Raw genomic sequence first — 25,896 nt, 5'->3', positions numbered from 1 at the left:
TCCTGCACAGCCACAACAGCAACTTGGACAGGTCATGCCACTTCTGCCTCCATGCTCTCAGGCCGTTGGTCCTGTGACAGTGTGCGACTCCTCATCCTCCACTGTGTCCTCAGCCTCCACTGCACAGACAATTCTCAGTGCCCCTTCAGCATACCATGTGTGCAGGGCACAGTGGTGTCACGCTGTTCTTTACACGGTTTGCCTTGGTGAACAGAGTCAGACAGTGGAGGAACTGTTAAAAGTCATTCATCAAGAAATTGAATCATGGCTTACTCCACGAAAACTGGAAATGGGAACCACGGTGACCGACAACAGGAAGAACATCTTGTCTGAACTGTGACAAGGAAGCCTGAGACATGCACCCTGCATGGCACACGTGTTCAATCTGGTTGTTAAGCGATTCCTGAAGTGTTCCCCCCATCTGCAAGACATCCTAACAATGGGATGGAAACTTTGCATGCACTTCAGCCATTCATACATCGCAAAGCACACCCTCCTTGAGCTGTAGTGTCAGTACGGTTTCCCCCAACATAGTCTGATTTGCGACGTTTCCACACGTTGGAGTTCCACCCTCCATATGTTGGACCGACTGTACAAACAGAGAAAAGGCATCAATGATTTCTTGATGATCCAAGCGGCTAGAGGGACTCCCCTGTGTAACTTTAATGTCAACCAGTGGCAGCTCATATGTGAAACCTGCCGTTTGCTCAGGCCCTTTGAGGAAGCCACATTATTAGTCAGTCGCCAGGATTACGGGATGAACAACATCAGTCCACTGCTTCATTTACTACAACGTGGTGGAAACGATGGCTGGTCAGGGCACCGGAGACATGGCGCCTACAGCTGTTGCATAACTACAACCCCCAGCATGCACAGACTATAAAAGGGCATGCTGGGAGTTGTAGTTGGAACTCCAGCTGTGGCAAAACTCCCAGCATTCCCTTTGGCTGTGCCCCGCCGGACCAGGAAAAGGTAGGAGACCCCCACCGGCGCCAATCTCCGCCCCGAACTCCGCCCAGCATTACAGTGATTGATCGGTCGTTCCAACCGATCAATCACGTGATCGTGAGGTGGCACCCGTTCCACCTCACTCCTGCTGGGTAAGGGTGAATGGGGCTGTTTCGGACAGCCCCATTCACCCTTTTTTTCCGGCTATTCGGGTCACCAGAGACCGATTGACCCAGAATCGCAGTAAATCGCCGGTCTGAATTGGCCGGCGATTTGCGGCAATCGCCAACATGGAGCGGTCTCAGGACCCCCCCTGGGCATTTGCACGGGATGCCTGCTGATAGTTACACCCTGGGTCCTTAACTACCAGGGAGCCAGGGTGTACCTATACTTGTCAAGCTGTTGCCACCTCCATGCTGTGTCATTCCGCCACTAAATGGTCTCCTCATGCTCCTGCCAACTCCAGGCGGTGTAATTTAGCCACTATATGGTCTCCTCATGCTGCTGCCAACTCCAGACTATCATTCAGCCACTATATGGTCTGCTCTTGCTGCCGCCAACTTCAGGCTGTGTCATTCAGCCATTATATGGTCTCCTTATGCTGCTGCCAACTACAGGCTGTGTCACTCAGCCACTATATGGTCTCCTCATGCTTCTGCCACCTCCAGGCTGTATCACTGTATTGCCACGTGGTCTCCACATGCTGCTCGCACATTGAATTAAACTTTTTAGGTTCATCTATTTGAAATCTTCAATTTAAATGTTAAAAATATCTTACAGTTTTACAATTGTGAGGCCCTATGGTCTCGTCAGGCTGTTGCCACCTCCAGGCTGTGTCATATAGGCACTATATGGCCTCCTCATGATGCCGCCACCTCCACACTGTGTCATTCAGCTACTATATGGTCTCCTCATGCTGCCGCCACCTCCAGGCTGGGTCATTCAGCTACTATATGGTCTCCTCATACTGATGCCACCTCCACGCTGTGTCATTCAGCCACTATATGGTCTCCTCATACTGATGCCATCTCCAGGCTCTGTCATTGTGCCGCTCTGCAACAGTGATTCTAATAGCGACGCCTCTGATCTGCATGTCATACTGAATAACAGTATTATTTCACTAACCCAGCACACACCCTATGCATGTTACAGCAAGGCAAAGTGTTCTACACCCCTATTGAGGCTCTCTGTAGGCCAGAAATAGCTTTTTATTACAGATGCACCACGAATAAATTCAGACCATCTATAATTATAATAGGTAACATTGTAGAATGTTTAGCTTATAGCTTTACCTTTTCTTCTAATTCCTTTATTTGTCTCTTCTGAAATTCTAATCTCTCCTCCAGCTCCTTTATTCTCTGAAAAAGAGGCAGAGTGACAAAGTGAGTCTATATCTGTGAGAGATGTATTGGACCATAGAGGTTGTACATGATATCATATATACATATATATATATATATATATATATATATATATACACACACACACAATGTAATATGATTGTTTGTGATAGAGAGATCATTGGAATATGAGGAACACCCCCCGAACCCCGTGATCTCCAGAACGGAACCCCGTCTTGAGGAGGAGTTTGCGTCGTCTACCGCTAGATGGCACGCACTACATTAATTTCTATCGGGCGCTGATGACGTCCGAGAGCTGTACTCGGGTCTCTTCAAAGCTCCCATAGAAATTAAATGAGCGCATGCTGTCTACCACATGCACTCCTCACTCAGAGCTGGGTCCCATTCCGGAGATCGCGGGAGTCCCAGCGGTCAAACTCCCCGCGTTCAGCTACTTATCCCCTATCCTGTGGATAGGGGATAATTTAAAGAGTAACTGTCATCAAACTATATTTTTTAAACTAACTTAGATTGTATTCCCTCACTACTCCTAACACCCCTTCTCCCCCTAAAGGGTACCTCTCATCAAATAAACTTTTGATATATTTTAGATTAATGAATGTTGAATAACTTTCCAATAGCATGTTAATGAAAAATATGCTTCTTTCTATTGTATTTTTCCCGATCAGTCCTGTCAGCAAGCATTTCTGACTCATGCTGGAGTCCTAAACACTCAGAGCTGCCAGCCTGCTTTGTTCACAGCCAAACAGGCTGTGAACAAAGCAGGTTGGCAGCTCTGAGTGTTCTCCTTTGTGAACAAAGCAGACTGGCAGCTCGTAGTGTTTAGGACTCCAGCATGAGTCTGAAATGCTTGCAGCCAGGACTGGTAGGGAGACCCCTAGTGGTAATTTATTCAAAGTGGAAAATTAAATAGAAAGAAGCATATTTTTTAATAACATGCAATTGTAAAGTTATTCTGCATACAGTAATCTATAATATATTAAAAAGTTTTTTTGATGAGAGGTACCCTTTAAAAAAAATTCTGAGCTTTAAAAAGCTTTCCCCTTGTTTACATTGTGTGAGTTCCTGGCAGGAGAAAGTGGGCGTTTCCTAGCAGGTACAACATCACTGAAGACTGCAAGAGCTGTGCCTTGCCATGCCCTGCATGCACTTCCTCAGTTTGGTCTCCTGCCAGGCCGGGAGGAGACCAAACTAACTGTTTGACTTGCTGCAGGGAACAGAACAGAGACCCCTAGTGGACGTTTTTTCAATTATATTAATAACATATAAAGGTTGAAAATTTTAACAGCAAGTAAATAGCAAAGTGTCTTATAATTACATAAGGAACAATATATTAAAAGTTTAGTTTGGTGACAGGTACTCTTTAATTTTGGCTGCAGTACCCTTTTAAAATGAGGTTAAAAACATGGTGTGTGAACATAGCCTAGGCGTGTATTCACACACAAAGGATCTGCTGCGGAATTAAAGTTGTAAAATCCGCAACTACGGATCCCCAACTGTGGATTCTACAAGGTCATTCTTATGTACTTTTGAATGCTATGTAAAATCCACAACTGCAGATCTGATCTGGTGTGTGTGAAAACACTCTAAGTGGTGTCTTGGTTGTGGCAGTACTAATTGTGTAGGCAAAATAAAATATGTTTTCATTTTTTTTTCTTTGTATGTATTTATATTTTTAGATTTCTGAGGATGTCTAAGCCATACTTTTACCTTACATACATTTGGCTCTAGAGACGTATATATATGGCATATGGGAACAAGAAGTTGAATTGGAAATGTTCATTTACAATCATTATTTTGCCAGGAACTCTCTTTTAGGCTGCATTTCCACTTGGCACTTTTTTGGGGGGATTTCTGACGCTGCAGTTTTTGAGCTAAAACCAGAAGTGGATCCATGAGGAGAGAGAAGTATAAATCCTTCCTTTATATTCCCCATTCCTTTTGAATCCATTTCTGGCTTTGGCTCAAAAACTGCCAAGTGGAAACCTAGTTTAGTTTGTCATAATTTTTCCTGTTTGGATCATTGGAGAGTTTACCAGCCCACAGTGTTCAGAGTGACTGAAAGCCCTTGGGTGCATGCAACTGCTGCTCTTCTCAATCCACCTAAATTCTGTAGGTGTTGATCACATGATTTATATGGATATTTTCATACCTGTTGTGCATGCTGAATGATCTCCATCCGCTCCCGCAGGATTTGTGCGTCTCTTTCCCGAAGCTCGCTCATGACCTGCCGCTTCCATTGTTCCACGGCGCACTTCAGCTTATCCTGTTCTTCCTCTGACAAAATGTGAGACATCTTGGCTCCGGCCTCTTGCTGCAAGGCATCGTACAACATGGCCTCCAGCTCCAAGATGTGCTTAGTAAAGACAAGATCTGTCCATTAGTTTCTTTGCCAGTACACACTGTGAGAGTTATAATAATGTACTACAGCTTTGTTGTGAGCAAATCCAGTTTGTGGAAGGCTGTTGAGGCTGAGTTTGTGGGAGGGGCGTGAGAGTATATAACGCCCCCCTGCATACAAGTAAGGGCGTGTTCTGCATTTGGCAACAGGAACATTTGCGTAACCTGTTGCATTTGATGGAGATGCTGGCATTTGAATCTCCCACCTCGGGCGGCATCATGATGGATGCCTGGACTCCCGTGGTCTTCACCCATAGTGGTAAAGTATTAGGGGGGATTACGTTTTGGAGGTATAGTTTGGGAGCAGGGGTTCCGTTAGCTAGAGACGCCGCTTAGCACCTGTCGGTCAGGGTGGTGGAAGTCTCTGCCCAATGCAGAGTTAGACGCTTGCTGCTGGTCGCGGCTCCACGGTTCTATGGCTCCACGGATCTAGTTTGAGTACTGAATATTCAGACTTACCAGGGACACTCAGCCATTGTGCATCCATATTGCACACATTAATTAAGAGTTGTGCTACTGATAGTTTGCATTGTGGATGATAAGCTCAATTACACACTCAGTACCATTGCCCTATGTCTGTTATTAGGTATGTTGCAATGGGGACATGCGCTTATATGGCATATATAGACAGAACATTTATACTGCATGTACGCCTGTAGCTTTTATGCGGCACGTACACTCACAGCATTTATACTGCTTGTACGCTCATAGCATTTAAATTGCACATACAGTCTTGCATTTATTCTGCATTTACGCTCATAGCATTATACTGAACGTACGTTCATAGCATTTATATTGCACATACGGTCTTGCATTTATACTTAATTTGCGCTCATAGCATTATACTGAACATACGCTCATAGCATTTTGATTGCACGGACGCAAATAGCATTTATACTGCACGCACGCTCACAGCACTCATACTGCAGGCACGCCCATAGCATTTATACTGCACGCATGCTCACAGCACTCATACTGCAGGCACACTCATACCATTATTCTGCAGGCACGCTCACAGCACTCATACTGCAGGCACGCCCAAAGCATTCATACTGCACGCAAGCTCATAGCGTTATACCGTATGCACGCTCATAGTATTTATACTGTACGCACGCTCTTAGCATTTATACTGCATGCATGCTCAAAGCAGTATTCTGCATGCACGTTCATAGCATTTATACCACAGGCACGCTCATAGCATTCATACTGCTCGTCCGCCCTTAGCATTCACGCTGCACGTACACTCACTGCATTGATGCTGCTGATGTTTTTTTTTTTAAAGTATTTATTTATAACTTTTTTGTTTTCTGGAACAAGCAGAAAAATACAATAACATACAGCTCGAGCACAGAGCTCCCCAACCTCCACCAACTCCACCTATCATTAGCAAGGGCATCCAGACCGTATCAAATTTTTGGGGGTTTCTGCAACTAATGTACAATGTCCTATACAAGGGTACATATTGTTAACCAAATTGAGCCACCGCATGATGGGAGGAGAGGAAGTATCCTTCCAGGCCATTATCAGAACCTTCCGTGCGCAGAACAATAGAATCCGAATGAGCAGGCGCCTATGGAAGCCCAAGGCCAGATCATTAATAACACCCAACAGAAACAACAGGGGAGAACACAAAGTGTATTTCCAAGTGATCTGTCAAGAACTGAATCTCCTCTCTCCAGAAGGGTTCTACATAAGGGCAACTCCTTGGGGACAGAAGGAAACTCCCCAAACAGATGCATGGTGAATTTGACTCCGTGATTGCTCCAGAAACTGGCTGCCTCCAACTCCTGTGCTCAAAATTAGGGTTCCCCCACAGAGGTGCTCTGGGAGACATTACCGGTAATGGAAAGTGCCCAGAAACCACCGACCAAACCTCAGCCACAGTTCTAATAGGGGTCAACAACCTGGAAGTAGAAGTATATCTATAAAGGGTATTTATCAACGTTTCATACGAACCCATGAGAGCGCTCGCTAGAGCAGTAGAGGCATTCGCCAGATCCAGGTCGATCCACCAGGCAGCATACACCAATTGAGATGCTAGAAAGTAATTATGCATGTTAGGAGCCGCTAAGCCACCCCTCTGCTTGGACGCCTGGAGCAGCACCTGGCCCAATCGAGATGGTTTGTCTTACCAATAGAAGGACCTCAAAACGCCACTCAGCTTCATAAAAAATCTCCTAGGGGGAATCACAGGAGATAGATGAAAAATATATAAAAACTTAGGTAGATCACGGACGAGGGCACTGGACGTAGGGTTCTTTCCCCGGCGACACCTAGCTCCCTCGTACCATACCTTACACACCCTCAGGCAAAGTATATTGATGGCATTTGGGCAAGACTGGATGGTATCTCGCTTAGGGACCTGTGTCCTAACTCTACACCCCTGACCCCATTTCCTCTCCAGGCACTGTTGCTGACATTTAAACAAAATTTTTACCAGTGTTACCTCGTCAGGAGGGCTTGTGCTGCCATGCTAAGGGTGTGTATCCTTGGGGCTAATCTAGACTGGCTGGAGAGGGTGGCATTGGTCGCCCTCAGATCGAAACTTATCTTTCGCTTGGTGTGCTCTGCTATGGCTCAGGAGGTGGAGACCTCGGTCCCACTGTTCATACTTTCCTGGGAGAGGGGATTGGCCTTATCGCTTACTAGAGATGAATGAAAGGAAGTGCTACGCCACTCCCATGGCTTCTCCCGATGTGTCAAGTTGCAGGAGGCTCACTACAAGCTTCTGACTAGATGGTATCGTACACCGGAGCTATTATATAATTGGGGTTTGGCCTCCACAGATACCTACTGGCGGTGCCGGGAGGGGAAGGGCTCCTTTTCACATATCTGGTAGTTTTGTCCACTCATAGTACCGTTCTGGGCCGAGATAGATAGGCTGATTTCCCTCATATTGGGTAAACAGATTAGGTTAACGCCCCTGTTGGTGCTTTTGGGGGTCTCTAATGCGGATTGCATTCTGCATAAAAAGTCATTGGTGGCCCACTTGCTCTTTGTGGCAAAAGCCCTGATTCCTCTTCATTGGTTACAGAAGTCATCTCCCTTGCTGACCCATTGGCACCACAAAGTAGGGTATCTATGTAGAATGGGGGAACTAGCCAGTTGGAGCACTCACACTCATGATAGCTTCCGTAAAATCTGGACACTGTGGATAACCTATTCCACGAACTGTCGTCTTACACCTTCTCATGTCCAACTCCTACGCCTTCCGTCTCTTCCTGACCTTTCAGCTCTCTGATCTGCCTGGCCTGTGTGTTTCCTGACTCGACCGTTTTCTGGACTATACATCTCTCTCTTTATCTCTCTCTCACTCTCTCTTTCTCCTCCCCCCTTTTTTTCTATGTCTCACTGCATTTGTTGTCTGAACCCTCTTCTTTATTTCTTTCTTTGTTGTGATTTCTCACTTCCTCCTTTACCTTCATGATTTACAGTGGATGGTTATACTTATTTTTTTTTTTTTTTAAGAGCCGAGGAACATGCTCTCGAATCACCCATAGTGCAAGAAAAAGTGCAAACGTGTTACACTAAAAAAAAAAACGTGCACAGAGGATGCGTTCTATCGCAAGCCCTTCTCCAAAAGGAGAGAGGCCCCCCAACAAACCTTTCCCTTTGCTTCCGGACCAAAAGGTACCTGCGAGGTTCCAGGTTCGATGTCCCTTTTCGCCGAAGCTACTAAGGGACCACAAATGCTCCCGGCATCCCCCTTGGCATTAGCCAAGGTATCTTCCCATAGAGCCGATAATGGTAGGCACCCTACCAAAGCAGGAGTACCCGGGGTGTTTGCAGGGATGTTCGGAACCTAATGGCCACACACACCTCCCCTAGACCACCAGGAGGGACACCCAGAAGGGCTACCGCATCCTGACAAATCCTGTGGACACACAACACGCAAAAAGTGACACAGTGAGACAAAAATAAATAAATAAGTGAATGTGTGCAGATATATTGCCCGGACATCCGTCCGGATCTATAAAAATGTCCCTGATCCTAGCCAGAAATCAAGAGGTGAGTGCCACAAGGTGAAGAGATTATGGTGCCCGTGCTTCCACTCAGTGAGCCTATCCTCCCAGTGAGTTTTGGCACCTCGGGGTCACCACTCCCCGAGGCACAAAAGTACCTCGGCTCTAGACCCTCTCAGCCTCATGGCGAGACCCGGAGGGAACAAGTCACGTCGGGGCAGCCGTCAAACTGATTCCTCAGAACCAGCCCCGGAAAGCCCTGGTACACCTGCACAAATCCACACTGGCGTGGACTGCCACCGGCATGAAAATGATAAGAACAGATACTACACTTGATCTTAGCCAAAAGGCCGAGAAGCGACCAACCAACCAACCAGTGGATGGTTATACTTACTCTAAAGTTCTGTTTGTACCATTTGATTGTTGCTGGGCCGTAGGAGCCAAACGAAGCAAGACGCACCTGATACATACTGGTGCATGGCTTAAAGATGCTGGTTTTAGCTGGTCAGAATGAATGACAGTGGCTATAACCGTATGCAACCGATAAGCTAATATTTTTGCCAGCAGTTTTTTTCTACATTAAGGAGGGAAATAGGTCTATATGAATCAGGTAGAGTCAGATCCTTTCCTGGTTTGGGAAGAACCACAATAAGGGCCTCCCTCATGGAGTCAGGGAGCCTCCCAGTCTCCAAGGCCACACTGAAAAGGGGGCATCAAAAGCAGCTGCCTGAGCCGTAGTCAAGGGCGGAAACCCTTCAAAAAAGACACTAAGCCATCTCCAACAGTTGGTAATTGAGAGGTATAGAGATCACTATAAAAGTCCTGAAACACATTATTTATAATGATAGGGTCAGTTTCTAGTATCCCATTAGCTCCCTTAATACAGGGTATAGCAACCACAAGCCTGCTCTCTCTAGCCAGATAAGCCAGCAATCTGCTATTTTTATCCCCAAATTCGAATAATGATGCCTCCCTGTCCACCATCCTCTTTTGAATCTTCTCTTTCTGAAGGATCATTCAACCATTTACTTTCAGCATCCAGGGAAGGGTCCCTCACCACCTCTGCTTCCAGAACCCCATTCTCAAGTTGTAACACCCTCTCCCTAGCCGAGTAAGCCTGCCTCTGTCCAGCAACCCGCGCCATAAAGGTCCCTCGAACATGCGCCTTATAAGCATCCCATTGCACTAACTTGTCGGGGTGGGACTTATTGTGTTCCCAAAAACAATTATGGGCTTCTAGCAATGCTGCCGTCACCACCTCCTCCTGCAGACAGCCGGGTTGCATCCGCCAGACCCTGGAGGAGTGACGAGGCCCTAAACCCAAGGACAGTATAAGAGCTGAGTGGTCAGAGATCCCTCTAGTGGTGTACAAGACATCTCTTACCAGAGGTAGAAGATCAGAGGAGGCATATGCCAGATCTATCCTGGAGAACGATTTATGCACTGCTGAATAGAAAGAGAATAACGGGTCAGACGGATGCTTCCAGCGCCAAACCTCAGTAAGGGACAAAGCCGCACTCCAGTTATTAAGTCCAGGAGAGCCAGGATCCGCTGCACCAGAACGACCGACACTCAGATCTGGGACCGCATTAAAGTCATATATAAGGAGAACAGGCAGAGAGGGAAATGTCAACAATTTGGACATAATACAGTCTAAGACATCAACATGAAACGGATGGGGAACATACAAAGACACCAAAAGAAAACTAAAGGCATGTAGGGAACACTGACCAATCACAAACCTACCGAAATGATCACAAGCCACTTGATCAATGACCAGGGGAAGGGATTTAGTAACCAAAATAGACAATCCCCTTGCAGATGAAGAATAAGGGGAATTGGGGGGGGGGGTCTGGCCGGAACCCGATGCGCCCTCTCCATTGTAAAGTAGGGTGAGAAGGTATCAGGTGGTAAAATTTCCTTCAGCCAAGTTTCCAGAAAGGCCACAGGATCCGAGCCTTCCACTTTATCAGGAAGGCCCACAGGGTGGATGTTGTTGCACCTGAGCCTATTCTCAAGATTCATCAGCTCTATCCAGTACAGTGTTAATTTGTTGCTACATGGAGGTTAGTTGTGCAGGAATAGGTTGTAGAGTGTCTTCAACAGTGGAGACTCGGCGTTCCACCTCCCCAGTGGGTTCACAGAGCTTTCGAGTCTCATGACTAAGGATCACAAATTCCTGTCTGAGTTCATCAACTTTGGAAACCATCATGGTTTGGCAAGAAGTAAAGGCCGCCAACAGCTGCGTAAACTTCTGATTCACAGAGTCCAACTGACAAGAAGAATGAGGAGGAGGACAACATCTCTCAGAGCAAGGAGAGCCAGAAAACATGAGAGGAGAAGGTGCAGGAGACAATACATCCGTATCCTCCGCAGGCTAGTAAATTGGCTGGGAGCTTTAGCAGCTGTCACGATTCGGCTTCCAGGTAGTGGATCCTCTGTGTCAGCGAGGGATTGGCGTGGACCGTGCTAGTGGACCGGTTCTAAGAGGCTACTGGTGTTCACCAGAGCCCGCCGCAAAGCGGGATGGTCTTGCTGCGGCAGTAGCAACCAGGTCGTATCCACTAGCAACGGCTCTACCTCGCTGACTGCTGAGAAGGCGTGGGACAGAAGGACTAGGCAGAGGCAAGGTCAGACGTAGCAGAAGGTCGGGGGCAGGCGGCAAGGTTCGTAGTCAAGATGGATAGCAAGGGTTCAGGTAACACAGGCTTTGGACACACTAAACGCTTTCACTGGCACAAGGCAACAAGATCCGGCAGGGGAGTGCAGGGGCAGTGATCAGATATAGTCTGGGAGCAGGTGGGAGCCAATTAAGCTAATTGGGCCAGGCACCAATCATTGGTGCACTGGCCCTTTAAGTCTCAGAGAGCTGGCGCGCGCGCGCCCTAGAGAGCGGAGCCGCGCGCGCCAGCACATGACAGCAGGGGACCGGGACGGGTAAGTGACCTGGGATGCGATTCGCGAGCGGGCGCGTCCCGCTGTGCGAATCGCATCCCCGACGGCCATGACAGTGCAGTGCTCCCGGTCAGCGGGACCGACCGGGGCGCTGCGGGGAGAGAGACGCCGAGAGCGCTCCGGGGAGGAGCGGGGACCCGGAGCGCTAGGCGTAACAGCAGCATGCGCTGAGACCTTAGAAACCAGCGGGGTAGAAGCACAGGAATCACGTTTAGCATGGTCACTGGCAGGTGGAGGACCATCATCAGAGAAAACCTCATCTTCCGTAGATTGTCTCGTTGCTTCAGCTGCATGCTTAGACTTCTTATTGCGCCCTCTCGGACCTCCATATTCACCAACAGTATAAGCACCACAAAGTCCAGCGAACCAGTATTGCAGAGCCAATAGGGGTGAATCCTAGGGTATCACAGGACCCAGGCAGACCCTCAGGATAATAAGATGCAGGCAAGGAGAGTGCCAGAGGGCTTAGGAAGAGCCAGGAGAACAGGGCAGCACAAAGTTTACCACAGCCAAAGTCCAAAAGCAATGTCTGGGCACTCACAGGAGAGCAGGGGGGGGGGGGGGGGGGAGGGAGTGGAGGACAAAGCGCCTCAGTGTAGGGCTAGAGATAGGGACACAAGCCCCACAGTCTGAGTCTCAGGAAATTGAGGGGACTGCACCTCACCACCGTCACTTCACAATGTCCAGGGCAAGTAGGCCAGCCAGTATTGCCCAGCAGAAATATAATCCAGGTGGTCAGAAGGGCTCAGCAAGGACCGCAGGGGTTAAGGCTGACTCACCCGCCCTCTCCAGCGGCAGCACACTGCCGAGGTCGACACTTCCCAGGTGTGGGAGTAACCAGGGCAACCAGAAGCCCCGCCCACGAAAGTCCCACAATGGTGGATAGTCTTTTCTTAATAAGGGCCTCTATGTCCGCCCTATCACCAGATCTCCGCTCACCGACTGCTCTTGCCGCCACCACCGATGTCTCCAGCAGCTCTCCGCCTCCCAGCCAGCAGCTCCCAGGAGTCCTCCTACCCCTGCAGGGTTGACATCACTACTATCCCGACACTCCTCTATCCATCTATGCCCGCGCCCGGAAGAAGCACCGGAGGTATCAGCAGGTCCTCCACAACTCCCCCGGACCAAAAACATGAGTTGGGGCCCGGTCAGGATTAATTAAGCAGGGTAATTAGAGCTGGGCTAGTGGGAGCACAGCAATATGCGACTGATCAGCTCTCCATTCTGGCCACGCCCCCCATACTGCTGATATGTTTATAGCATTTATACTGTACACACACTCATAGCAGTCTTACTGTGCATATGCTCAAAGAATTTATACTGTATGTTTGCGCACAGCAAAAAAAAACATTGGGCCTGCCACGTTTGCAGGGGGATGCACTGTATTATTACTGTTACTGAAACAGTTAGAGCTATTATATCACGACCCACAGGCAGTTGCATACCCGTTATGCCTGCCACATCTGCAGGGGGATGCACTGCGCATTGTTGTTACAGACACCTCTTCAGAGCAATAATATCATGACTTTTATGTGGTAGCATACCTGTTATGTCTGCAGGGGAATGTACTGCGCAATTATTGTTACTGACACATTTTCAAAGCAATAATGTCACGTCCTGTATGCGGTACTATGCCTGCCATGTCTGCAGGGAGATGCCTTGCGTATTTGCTACTGACACATTTTCAGATCAATAATATCAAGGCTCCTAGGCGGTAGTATTCCCGTTGTGCCTGCCACATCTGCAGGGGGATGGATTGAGTATTTATTGTTACTGACACATCTTCAGAGCAATAATATCATGACTCATAGGAGGTAGTATACCGGTTATGCCTGCCACATCTGCAGGGTCAAAAACTGCGTAATTATTGTTACTGACACGTATTCAGAGCAATAATATTATGGGCAGATAATGGTAGGGAATTAAAGGCCATTTTTGTTTTTGACCCTTTATGGGCGGGGTCCTGCAAGAGGTTATAGTTTACTACTAATTATCATGTTAAGTATCATTAATTGTACAGGTTCAGATACAACATTTACAGCCAGTTGAACAGATACAGCAGTTACATGGGCCTTTGTACACCCCCGGCACCTCTAACACGGAAGGTACGTTACTATGTGGTTCCTGGTTTTCTGTATTACTCTTTAAGGTCCAGTGTTTGGACAAGGTAAGTGATAATTGGTGTTCTCGACTACTGCCAGGTTTTTTGGCCCTCTATAGGCATGTCCACGGTCGCGGTTTTGGGCACACTTCTGACAGCTGTTAATATGTTATTATCATCGTTATTACTGTTATCATTATTACTGATATTATATTAGTCCCAGGCAGCTTGTTCATGTTGTGGCCTCGACCACAAGTGGAAGCCTGTTAAGGCTGAGTTTGTGGGAGGGGCGTGAGAGTATATACCGCCCCCCCTGCATACAAGTCAGGGTATGTTCTGCTTTCGACAACACCGGCCCAACACTCCCTTATTCTATCAGTCTCCATCTGGGTAGGCCCTCTATAGGTATGCTCACGGTTGTGGTTTTGAGCACACTTCTGACCGCTGTTAGTATGTTATTATTATCGTTATTACTGTTATCATTATTACTGATATTATATTAGTCCCAGGCAGTTTGATCACATTGTAGCCTCAACCACAAATATTTTTTATTTTGGAAACAGCGCCACATAGGAGGCGTCTAGTGTTGCAGCTTTGTCTCATTCAAGTGAATTGGCTTTGACTGCAATAAAAGACTCAATCCATGGATAAGAGTGATATTGATTTAAAAAAAAGCAGAATATTCTTTTAAACTGTACATTCCCTATAAATATTAATGGGGAGATTTATCAAAACCTGTCTAGAGGAAAAATTGCTAAGTTGCCCATAGTAACCAATCAGATCACTTTTTTATTTTTGAAAAGGCCTCTGAAAAATGTAATTGGTTGGTTGCTATGGGCAACTCAGCAACTTTTCCTCTGGACAGGTTTGGATAAATCTCCCCATTAATATTTATAGGGAATGTTCAAACATTGCACTAAAACAAAAGCAGGTGTGTGTCTCCTTAAAAGGTTGTTTTGATTTTTTTTTGTTTTTAAACAATGAAAACTTCCATTTTGGAAATCATTCTTATTTTGCAGCATTTTTCCCACACCTGTCTTAAACTTTTACAAACTACTGTATATACATTAAAATTAATAATACATTACTATACCGAAAGCTAACTTTCCTTAGTGCATGGAGCCTGAACTTTATAAACCTCTATAAAGATAAAAGTAATGAATCAACATAGAATTTTGGCACTTGTCAAAGTCATTAAAGGGGTATTCCAGGAAAAAACTTTTTTATATATATCAACTGGTTCCAGAAAGTTAAACAGATTTGTAAATTACTTCTATTAAAAAATCTTAATCCTTTCAGTACTTATGAGCTTCTGAAGTTAAGGTTGTTCTTTTCTGTCTAAGTAATCTCTGATGACACGTGTCTCGGGAAACGTCCAGTTTAGAAGCAAATTCCCATAGCAAACCTCTTCTAAACTGGGCGGTTCCCGAGACACGTGTCATCAGAGAGCACTTAGACAGAAAAGAACAACCTAAACTTCAGAAGCTCATAAGTACTGAAAGGATTAAGATTTTTTAATAGAAGTAATTTACAAATCTGTTTAACTTTCTGGAGCCAGTTCATATATATATATATATATATATATATATATATATATATATATATATATATAAAAAAGTTTTTTTCCTGGATTACCCCTTTAAGCACTAAAGTCATTTTGCTGGGACCATCCTATGAACCAGGTAGTAAAATGTAGTGAATGTTTGGGGTGCGTTTTGGGTCATTCCTGGTGGTCCTAGAGGCAGGGATTAGGTACCATGGTTTGGGGGTCTTAAAATATTGGTAACTTTGTGTTAGAAATAAGTTTGTTACATTAGTTTAAATTATTTACTTTACACCAAAATTTCCAGAAATTCCTATGATATAATTTACAATTTACCTTGTGTGCCTGATCCATAGATTTTTTCCTGAAATCAAGTTCTTCATCTAAATATCCCTTCTGTCTTGTAAACAGCTCCTGCATCACAGATCAATAGATATCAGACTGTAGAAGAAGGAACCATCTGCATCATATCTACAGCTGTGACATATCTTACTTTCTCGTTCTCGAGATCCACCATCTTCTGCTGTAGAGCAGTCTCCGTCACCTCTATTTGCTGTAGCCACTAGGAGAGGAGGACAACCATTATAGCCAAAGAACAAGACGGAGATGTGAGATTCAGTCTACTCTACAAACAAGTAAGATACCTTTTCAGCCAAGTTTAGAACTGTTCTAGCTTGAATTACAACCACCTGCTCTTCGTTGGTCAGATTCTGCACCCAAAGTACATAACAATGGTTAGAAACATGTGGAAAACATTATTTTTTTCCTTAAGAATCATCCCACCCAGAGTATGAAAAACAGTAATATTTAAAAAAAAAGTTGTATGGAAGTAGAAAAAAGCTTTTTTTTAAATCCAGACACAGCGCCACTTTCTTCTATGGTCTGTACTTAGTATTTTAGCTTAGGCCCATTAAAATGACAATAGACTCTTTTTTCTAATCCCGGACAACCACTTTTAGCGGAGTTCAATAGACTTTTATTTTTTTTTTCAATGAACATTTTTTGGGATGGACCTTTCAGATATTTGGATGGATTCTCCAGATATGACTTATAAGATGGGTTCTTGTTTTGGTCAATATTTTATTCTAAACAAGGAGTGGTCCAAAACACAGAAAAAGGTGCAAATCTTTCTATTACAATCTTTCTTTGTGTTGGTATCATTTTGGAGTAACCAAATACTACATGTGAACCCAGCCTTATTTTTTTATTAATATTTTGTTATTCTCATATATAAGGGTGGGTTCACGTTATGATTTTGCTGTACGGGAACCGGAAACAGCTGGGGGGAGTGAAAACCGGGTGCTTCACGTTTCTCATGGTTAATATTTCTATTCAGATACATTCAATGTTAAGATGGGAGGGATCTTAATTTTGACTCATTGAACGCCACTTAAAATAATATATTTTTAAGATGGGTGGAATTATCCTTTTGGTATAAACTGAACAGAAGCAATATAAATCTAAGCCAAGCAAGTTGCATTGTCATACATTCCAGAAGCAAGTGAGGTAAATTTATTAAGGCGTTTATATCTAGACCGAAAAAAAAGAGACAACATTTTGGTAAAGTATATTGGTGCCAAATAGAGATGAGCAAACCAAACCACAGAACCCAGGTTTGATCAGAACTTTGCTAAAGGGTACTCCACCCCTAGACATCTTATCCCCTATCCAAAGGATAGGGGATGAGATGTCTGATCGCAGGGGTCCCGCAGCTGGACCACACACGATCTCTGAGCCGCACCTGTTCGTTTAGAATGCTGAGTGCGAGCGGCGGGGGTCATGAATTCACGGACACCCCCCTCGTGACGTCACACCATGCCCCCTCAATGCAATTCTATGGGAGGGGCATGGTGGCCGCCATACCCCTCCCATAGACTTGCATTGAGGGGGCATGGCATGATGTCATGAGGGGCATGGCCGTGAAGTCACGAACCCTGCCACCCGCTCCAAGCATTCGGAACAAAATGTTCCGAACACTGGGGCAGCGGAGTACCCCTGTAAAGTTCAGTTTGGCACAAACCCAAACTTCAGGCGGTTCGGTTTAGCCAAACCTGCTAAAATAATTTCAGCCAAATGGCAGAAAGGAGCAGGAGGAAGGACCACATGACCTCAGGGTAGCCCATAATACCTTGCAAACAGCTCTCCTTTTGTGCACTTTCTAGGACACCAATCCTGTTGCTACTCCCCAAATTGAATAACTTTTTGACAGATTGTAAAAAGTCTTTCTTTTCTTTTCTTTCTGGGTGCAAAACCTGTTACAAATCCCAACAATGTAATTTCCAAACTGCTGTGCAGAGCCATTTTGTTGTGGTCAGCACAGCAGTACGGTAGTCCATCCCAGAATTTAAGGTAGTGACATGATCTTTAAAGGGGTTAGCTAGATTTATAAAATTCATAGCCTATCCTCAGGACAAGCCATCGATGTTAGTGCTTATTAAGCACAGAATTTGTCAGTGGAAATAAGCGTTGGAAAGAGAAATCCAATTGACTATTGGGCTTTTCTGAGTGAGTTCCGCTGATTGAACATCAGCGGAACTTTTGGCAGAATCTTGATTCCTGTCGGAAGAACTGCTATAGAGCTTCTGTAGTGTACATTGAACAGCAAAACCCCATCTTAGTGTGTGTGGGCCCTAAGTGTTCTGTGGCTGCATCCTATGCTATATAGTGCTGCGGCTCCATCTCCCACAGCACTTCTGCAGCCGTCCTATGGTCTTCATTCACCAGCTAGGGCCTCATCCAAGAACCTTACCTATATTGTTCTCTCTTTACCAAAAGTAACACTTCTAATTAGCATACCCTGATGATATGTGGTATACACACCAGCCATGGAGATATACAGGAGTGCTAGGACATAAAGTTTAGAAAGTGGACATACACTTACGGCGTTATCCCCTAGAATGTCCAGCTTCTTCATCAGCTCGGAAACAATGATGTCCTAAACGGAAGTGGATATAACAATCACTATAAGGACAGGGCTCATAGTGCAGTTGTATGTGACACATAGGATGTATTCACTTGGTGGAATTTCCGCCAGCAGAATTCCACCTGAGATGAAAGCCCAATATATTGTGATACATAAGATGGGTTCTCTACAAGTGTGCAAAAAACACTATGATCCAAAGGAAGCAAACAGACCGCACACTATATTAGAGAGCACACCAATAATTTATAAGTATTCCATAATTTTATTAAGTACAAAAAGAGAAAAGCACGCAAATGTAATACATATAGAAAATAGTGGACAAAGCTCTAAAATCAATTAAAAAGGCTCATTAGGAGCCACAACACAGTCCTAGCAAGGGGCCATGAACCCCCTAAACTAGTAGGCCACCGTCCCGAAATGAGGAGTAAATGTAAATGACATATACCATCCGTGTCACAATGAGTTAACAACACTATATGCAGATAGGAAAGTATGATGTAATTATACAGTCTAGCAAAATCAAATCATAAATAACGGCTGGATATATACACCAATATAGAACCCTGACCATACATACATCCTACCAATATATACAACCTGTTTGTAAACATATGGAAGCGACCGGCATGGAAAAGATCAGACAAATGGAACAGGACGGTGCCACGGATCCCCAAGCGTTCCGTCGCTACAAGGCGACTTCCTCAGGGGTGATATATTCCTCAGGGGTGATATACTGCATATAGTGTTGTTAACTCATTGTGACACGGATGGTATATGTCATTTACATTTACTCCTCATTTCGGGATGGTGGCCAACTAGTTTAGGGGGTTCATGGCCCCTTGCTAGGACTGTGTTGTGGCTCCTGATGAGCCTTTTTAATTGATTTTAGAGCTTTGTCCACTATTTTCTATATGTATTACATTTGTGTGCTTTTCTCTTTTTTGTACTTAATAAAATTATGGAATACTTATAAATTATTGGTGTGCTCTCTAATATAGTGTGGGGTCTGTTTGCTTCTTTTGGATCATTGCATTCATTTGGCTGTCCAGCGTTTGCAAAATTGATGCAGAATTGATGCAGAATATGTGAAAATTTTTCAGAGGCTTTACATGTGATTGCGCAGCACAGTTTTTAAAACTAAGGTGAAAGTCTGCACAATTTCCGCACAAATTCCCCATGCATTCCGCACCAATGCCACATTTTGCGCAGAAATTCAAGCCCAGTTGTCTTCAATGGGATACCGCCCCCGAATTCCACAAAAATATAAGACATGACTTATATTTTTGAGGAGTGCAGAATGTGGAACTTTAGCTGCGGAAAGAACCAATGCGGAAATTCTGCAGTGTGAATGGGACTACGGAATCCCATTAAAGGGGTACTCCGGTGCTTAGACATCTTATCCCCTATCCAAAGGATAGGGGATAAGATGCCTGATCACGGGAGTCCTGCCGCTGGGGACCCCCGGGATCATGCACGCGGAACCCCGTTTGTAATCAGTCCCTGGAGCGTGTTCGCTCCGGGACTGATTACCGGCGACTACAGGGCAGGCGGCGTGTGACGTCACGCCCCCACCCCCGTGGGATATTATGCTCCGCCCCTCAATGCAAGCCTATGGGAGGGGGCGTGACAGCTATCATGCCCCCTCCCGTAGGCTTGCATTGAGGGATGGAGCGTGACATCACAAGGGGGAGGGGGCGTGACGTCACACTCCGCCTGCCCTGTAGTCGCCGGTAATCAGTCCCGGAGCGAACAAGCTCCGGGGACTGATTACAAACGGGGTGCCGCGTGCAAGATCACGGGGGTGCTCCCACGATCAGGCATCTTATCCCCTATCCTTTGGTGATAAGCACCGGAGTACCCCTTTAAAGAGTATCGGCTTAAAATTGGTACTGAAATGAAATGCGGATTTCCATGCAGAAATAGCCTAAAGAACAGACATTATAGCTGCATGAATATGCTAAAATGTCCATGTGGTTTTCAGCTACATTGTGGACACACCTTCGCCGTCTGGCCTTTGCACCGAGAGACCCCATGCTAAAAGATACATTTTATGTTTGTTAATACTTGATTACAGAGGGGACTTACCGTCACCCCTTCAGCTTCACAATAGACCTGTAGGGGGCTCTTCCCTTCCGGAAAGGGAATGAAGTGAAAATTAATGTTAGGTGACCTCCTTTCTCTCTCCTGAAAGTAAAAGAAAAATATTTGGTTTCCTATCTAAACATATACAGAAATGTTAAAGGGGTATTCCAGGTCAGTGTATTATGGTTTTCAAGATCTCGGCTGACCATCTTTGAATGGGAGCCTTCGTTATTTACTTCTAGAACAAATCCATGTGGGATCATGACATGACCGAGACAGCTGTTTCATCCTCTAGAACAGTGTTTCCCAACAAGGGTGCCTCTAACTGATGCAAAACTACAACTCCCAGCATGCCCGGACAACTGGTGGGTTCACAAGTTTGTAGTGTACGGGTGCTGGATCCGGTTGGGAGGGGCAAAAACCGTCCGCTCCTGTATCCAAGGCGGATCTGGCCCGAACCCCATTCATTTCAATGAGCCGACCGGAGTCAAACGCTGACTCCGGTTGTCTCATTTTTCCCTGTATACGGTTTTCTGACCGGACCAAAAACCGTGGTATACTTCGGTCGGCTCATTGAAATGAATGGGGTTCGGGCCAGATCCGCCTGGGATACGAGAGCGGCTGTCTTTCATTGAGGGGGCAGGCGTGACATCAAGAGGGGGCGGGAATGATGTCACGAGGGGCGGCCCTGAACACACAGCATTCAGAACAATAAACTTCCGGACGCTGGGGAGTGGAGCTCCGGAAGCAGGGCAGCGGAAAAAATAAACATTTTTTTTTCTTCAAATCAACTGGTGCCAGAAAATTATACAGAATTGTAAATGACTTATATTAAAAAAAAATCTTAATCCTTCCAGTACTTATCAGCTGCTGTATACAACAGAGGAAGTTCTCTTCTTTTTAATTCATTTTCTGTCTGACCACAGTGCTCTCTGCTGACACCTCTGTTAATGTCAGGAATCTACAAAAGTGCCAGGAATACCCAAGAAATATACTCGGTTATCTCTGACGCTCCCATAGACAATGAATGTTTCACATTTTTGTGCATACAATCTTTGCGTACCAAAAACTGATGTAAAGTCAATACTATTCAAGTTATAAACCCCCTATGTCTGGTCAACAGTCATGCACCTTTTTGTCACATGATAGAATTTTAACCTCCGGAAGAAAACAGTGAAGGTTTCTATTGAAGTAAAGCAAGCAGAGATCTTGTTCAAACAAGTTTGATATAGAAAGTAAACTGCAGAACTTTTTTTTTTACTACACAATGGACCAGGTTTTATTTGAGGATAGAGGAAACTACATTAGAAAGATAAAGTGGATTGAAAGTTGCCCCCAAAGTCAAAAGACATCTAATCATTTTAAGGTACTTTACTTTACTCTGGTGGAAAACAATTTCTGTTTGCATCAACTGATGTCAGAAAGTTAAACAGATTTATAAATTAACAGGTATAGAAAGAAAGACGGCACTCACCCAGGTACGTTGTGCTGACGATTTTCTTTTATTTCATATCGTCCATAGATTCATGTGAGGAGGTGCAGTGTCAGGCAGGTATTAGCGGCTGGACGCTGGCGCTCACAGCGTGATGGCAACAGCTGTGTCGTGCTTCCGCACTTCTTCAGAAGTGCGGAAGCACGACACAGCTGTTGCCATCACGCTGTGAGCGCCAGCGTCCGGCCGCTAATACCTGCCTGACACTGCACCTCCTCACATGAATCTATGGACGATATGAAATAAAAGAAAATCGTCAGCACAACGTACCTTGGTGAGTGCCATCTTTCTTTCTATACCTGTTGGTTTTGGATGGACCCCCCGGTATCCGTTTGATTTGCTTCCACACCTGCTCTGAAATCAGCCAGTTTCCACCATAGCAGTGCCAGACTCTGTTTCTATTGCACATAGATTTATAAATTACCGTACTTTTATTAAAAATACAAGACACGCCACCAACTGGTAACACCCAGTTGACTATTTAGTTATCATTTCTAGAAGGAAGAACAGAGGAATTGTACAATACAGAGTTATAAAAAAAGAGATCTTCCAGAATAGTTATTTCATTGAGAATACAAGAATAGGAACAAAGAAAGTGAACCCTGGTCCATATAATCATATAAACTGTTAGTTCATGTTAGACTTATAGAGAAGGGTAGCCCACTGAAGATGTCCCCTCTAAGATTCAGTACGGAGACCCTCTATACAAGGGTGCATAATGCTAAATTTCCCCGGCAGGGGTAGCTGTATGGAAGATATTTTCCCTAGAGATAATATGCACCAACTTAGCGTAAGTTATTTTCATTATTATTATTATTATTATTATTATTATTATTTTAAAGGATATATCTTCACAAGACGACTCCTTTAGGAAATCTCATTATAACACATGGTCACCATTTTTTTTTTTTCTCTTTGTGAATTCACCATTATAAGTATTGACCCTTTGGCAATGATTCATTCAAATATTCCAAGAGAGCCGAGGTTCAACATAAATGTAGTTGGGTTGAGATTGCAACAAGGGAATGTAAATTTAGGGCAAGTAATGATTGATACATACTGTAACACATGTAACACATCATATACAAACATGTGTACAGTTCTTACTTCCAGTTCTAGAATCCTAAATTCTAGGAGTTCATTTTGGTCCTTTGCATCTTGGACATTATTTCTGAGCTTGGCTTCCTCCGCCTCCATTTGTTTGATCTAGGATGAAATATAAAGGGTTAATTCCATCACAAATACACATGTGCACATTTTAATATTATTATCATGATTTATATACTGTATGTTGTCAGTGTAATACATATATTATGCATCTCTCTCTCTCTCTCTCTCTCTCTCTCATGCATCCTGGCTGATGTTTTGGTCACTTTTGAATGCTGGCGGTGCTTTCACTCTAGTGGTAGCATTAGACGGAGTCTATAACCCACACAAGAGGCTCAGGTAGTGCAGCTCATCCAGGATGGCACATCAATGCGAGCTGTGGCAAGAAGGTTTGCTGTGTCTGTCAGCGTAGTGTCCAGAGAATAGAGGCGCTACCAGGAGACAGGCCAGTACATCAGGAAACGTGGAGGAGGCTGTAGGAGGGAAACAACCCAGCAGCAGGAACGCTACCTCTGCCTTTGTGCAAGGAAAAGCAGGAGGAGTGCTGCCAGAGCCCTGCAAAATTACCTCCAGCAGGCCACAAATGTGCATGTGTCCACTCAAACGGTCAGAAACAGACGCCATGAGGGTGGTATGAGTGCCCAACGTCCACAGGTGGGGGTTGTGCTTATAGCCCAACACAGTGCAGGACGTTTGGCATTTGCCAGAGAACACCAAGATTTGCAAAAGTTGTAATTCTATATTAGGGGTCTTTAGTCAGGGTTATCCCTGAGGGGATACTTCCCCAAGGAGTGTGTTATTTATAAAAAGGCCCTAGGATCCCTTGGGGACCCTTTTTGGTGTTTATGTTATCTATATACTGGTGACACTCTGCCCCTGAGAAGAAAGGCATTACTGGGAAATTATCTGTACAAAACAGGAAGTCTCAGCTTAGTTTTTTCCACAAAAAACAAACAAAACACAAAACATTACCAATCATTCTTTAAAATATTGGGATAAAGAGAAAGCAAGTGTGTTGGCACTGCTAGCCCTGCTTCCCGTGACTCCCCTGATGTGCAGCCGAAGCCTGTCTAATTGTGGTGCATAGGTGGTGGTGCTCTCGTGTGAAGGTAAAAAGATTCTTAAAAATATGGTTAACATACAAACCTCATTTTAATTATATATATATATATATATATATATATATATATATATATATATATATATATATGTATCATATTGTGTATACTTTTAATGTCTGTCCTTCAACATGATTTTTATCTCAATATGTCAAAATTCATAGCTGAATTATTACTTACTTATATACCTTAAAGGGGTATTCCAGGAAAAAAACTTTTTTTTTTTATATATATATATATCAACTGGCTCCAGAAAGTTAAACAGATTTGTAAATTATTTCTATTAAAAAATCATAATCCTTCCAGTACTTATGAGCTTCTGAAGTTAAGGTTGTTCTTTTCCGTCTAAACGTTCTCTGATGACACATGTCTCGGGAAACGCCCAGTTTAGAAGAGGTTTGCTATGGGGATTTGCTTCTAAACTGGGCGTTTCCTGAGACACGTGTCATCAGAGAGCACTTAGACAGAAAAGAACAACCTTAACTTCAGAAGCTCATAAGTATTGGAAGGATTAAGATTTTTTGATAGAAGTAATTTACAAATCTGTTTAACTTTCTGGAGCCAGTTGATATATAAAAAATGTTTTTTCCTGGAATACCCCTTTAACAGTACTCAGAGCTCTGTTTTAGTGAAAAAGAGCTTCAAATTCAACTAATGGGTGCTCAGGAACAAGTGCCTAAGCTCCATCTTGTAGTACCTGCAGGCAGCCAGAATTGTATGCTTTCATTATGAGTCTATGCAGAAGAAATGGAGCTATGTATCCGAAAACAGAAGGGCTGGCTGCTATAAAGTTATTGTATATAAAATGATATAGAGATAAATGGAAGAGATTCCCGTTAACCATTTAACATTCCATTGAGACCGATGTAGTTACATGAGATGTTTTACTTTGTCAACGAGTTCCTGGTTTCGTCTGTAAAGCGCCTGCTTCTCCTCTATCCACTTCAGGTCCTTGAAAGAAGAAGAAATGCAGAAAACAGAAACAATAAATAGAAAGTCCACTAGGGGGAGCTATGGAGCACATTTAAAAAAAAAAAGACTCCTGGCTGCTTGCTTTATCCTGGGAGATTTTCCAGTCTTTTATTCGCTTTGTTTTATGCTTTATACCTGAATTAGCTTAAAAAAAAGAAAAGAAAAGACAAACACAAGCGTCACCCTGCTGCCATGGCCGAATCAACATTTCTTCCTCACTAGGAAATGTGGCAATATCTATTTTGGGTTGTGTTATTTATTTATTTTTTGGTCTCTTTACTATATGGCTGTTTTCAAATACTATAGTATGAGCAAACAATGTGCTGTGTGCAAGTAGTCAGTTGTCAGCATTATACTGCGGGTACACTGATGTCTTACTCAATTTAAAAGAAATATATTAAAACATTGAATGGAATAACTTCAAGGGGTACTCCAGAGGCAAAAAAAAAATGTCCTCAATTGAAATTGTGCCGGAAAGATCTACAGATTTGTAAATTACTTCTATATAAAAATCTTAATCCTTCCAGTACTTATCAGTTGCTGTATGCTCCAGAGGAAGCTGTGTAGCTCTTTCCAGTCTGACCACAGTGCTCTCTGCAGCCACCTCTGTCCGTGTCAGGAACTGTCCAGAGGAGGAGAGGTTTTCTATGGGGATTTGCTCCTGCTCTGGACAGTTCCTAACTTGAACAGATGTGTCAGCAGAGAGCACTGTGGTCAGGCTGGAAAGAACCACACAACTTCCTCTGGCGCATATAGCAGCTGATAAGTACTGAAAGGATTAAAAGAAATTAATAGAAGTCATTTACAATTCTCTATAACTTCCCAGTTGATTTGACTTTTTTTTTTCTCCTCCGAAGTACCCCTTTAACTCATAACATTTGTGAATTCCCCAATAAGGTAAAAATATGATTTTACAAACAGTTTATCACAAT

General features: G+C 44.3%; 1 protein-coding gene, 1 long non-coding RNA gene and 1 pseudogene across 10 annotated transcripts in view; 1 reads left to right on the top strand and 2 right to left on the bottom strand.

Annotated features, from left to right (window-relative positions):
• Positions 1-25,199, top strand: part of LOC130281602 (uncharacterized) — a 30,652-nt gene extending 5,453 nt beyond the window's left edge. Inside the window, exons 2-3 of the long non-coding RNA XR_008846049.1 lie at positions 15,682-15,905; positions 24,941-25,199. This is a non-coding gene — a long non-coding RNA (uncharacterized LOC130281602). The remainder of the gene's footprint in view (positions 1-15,681; positions 15,906-24,940) is intronic.
• The window catches only part of JAKMIP3 (Janus kinase and microtubule interacting protein 3), a 195,219-nt gene that overhangs the window by 41,366 nt on the left and 127,957 nt on the right, over positions 1-25,896 (bottom strand). For 5 of the 9 annotated variants that reach the window (XM_056529010.1, XM_056529011.1, XM_056529013.1 and 2 more), the window contains 9 exons: positions 24,881-24,943; positions 22,875-22,973; positions 20,279-20,377; positions 18,146-18,205; positions 15,915-15,980; positions 15,764-15,832; positions 15,607-15,684; positions 4,462-4,665; positions 2,241-2,306 (listed from right to left, as the gene is read on the bottom strand). In XM_056529010.1, coding sequence (XP_056384985.1) covers positions 2,241-2,306; positions 4,462-4,665; positions 15,607-15,684; positions 15,764-15,832; positions 15,915-15,980; positions 18,146-18,205; positions 20,279-20,377; positions 22,875-22,973; positions 24,881-24,943 — 804 coding nt within the window. The remainder of the gene's footprint in view (positions 1-2,240; positions 2,307-4,461; positions 4,666-15,606; positions 15,685-15,763; positions 15,833-15,914; positions 15,981-18,145; positions 18,206-20,278; positions 20,378-22,874; positions 22,974-24,880; positions 24,944-25,896) is intronic. The other 4 variants (XM_056529012.1, XM_056529014.1, XM_056529016.1 and 1 more) reach the window with 1 other exon arrangement.
• Positions 8,923-9,033, bottom strand: LOC130283747 (U2 spliceosomal RNA; annotated as a pseudogene).

Source organism: Hyla sarda, chromosome 7, assembly GCF_029499605.1.
Source record: "Hyla sarda isolate aHylSar1 chromosome 7, aHylSar1.hap1, whole genome shotgun sequence".
Lineage (NCBI taxonomy): Eukaryota > Metazoa > Chordata > Amphibia > Anura > Hylidae > Hyla > Hyla sarda.
This window is presented reverse-complemented; position numbering and strand designations above follow the sequence as displayed.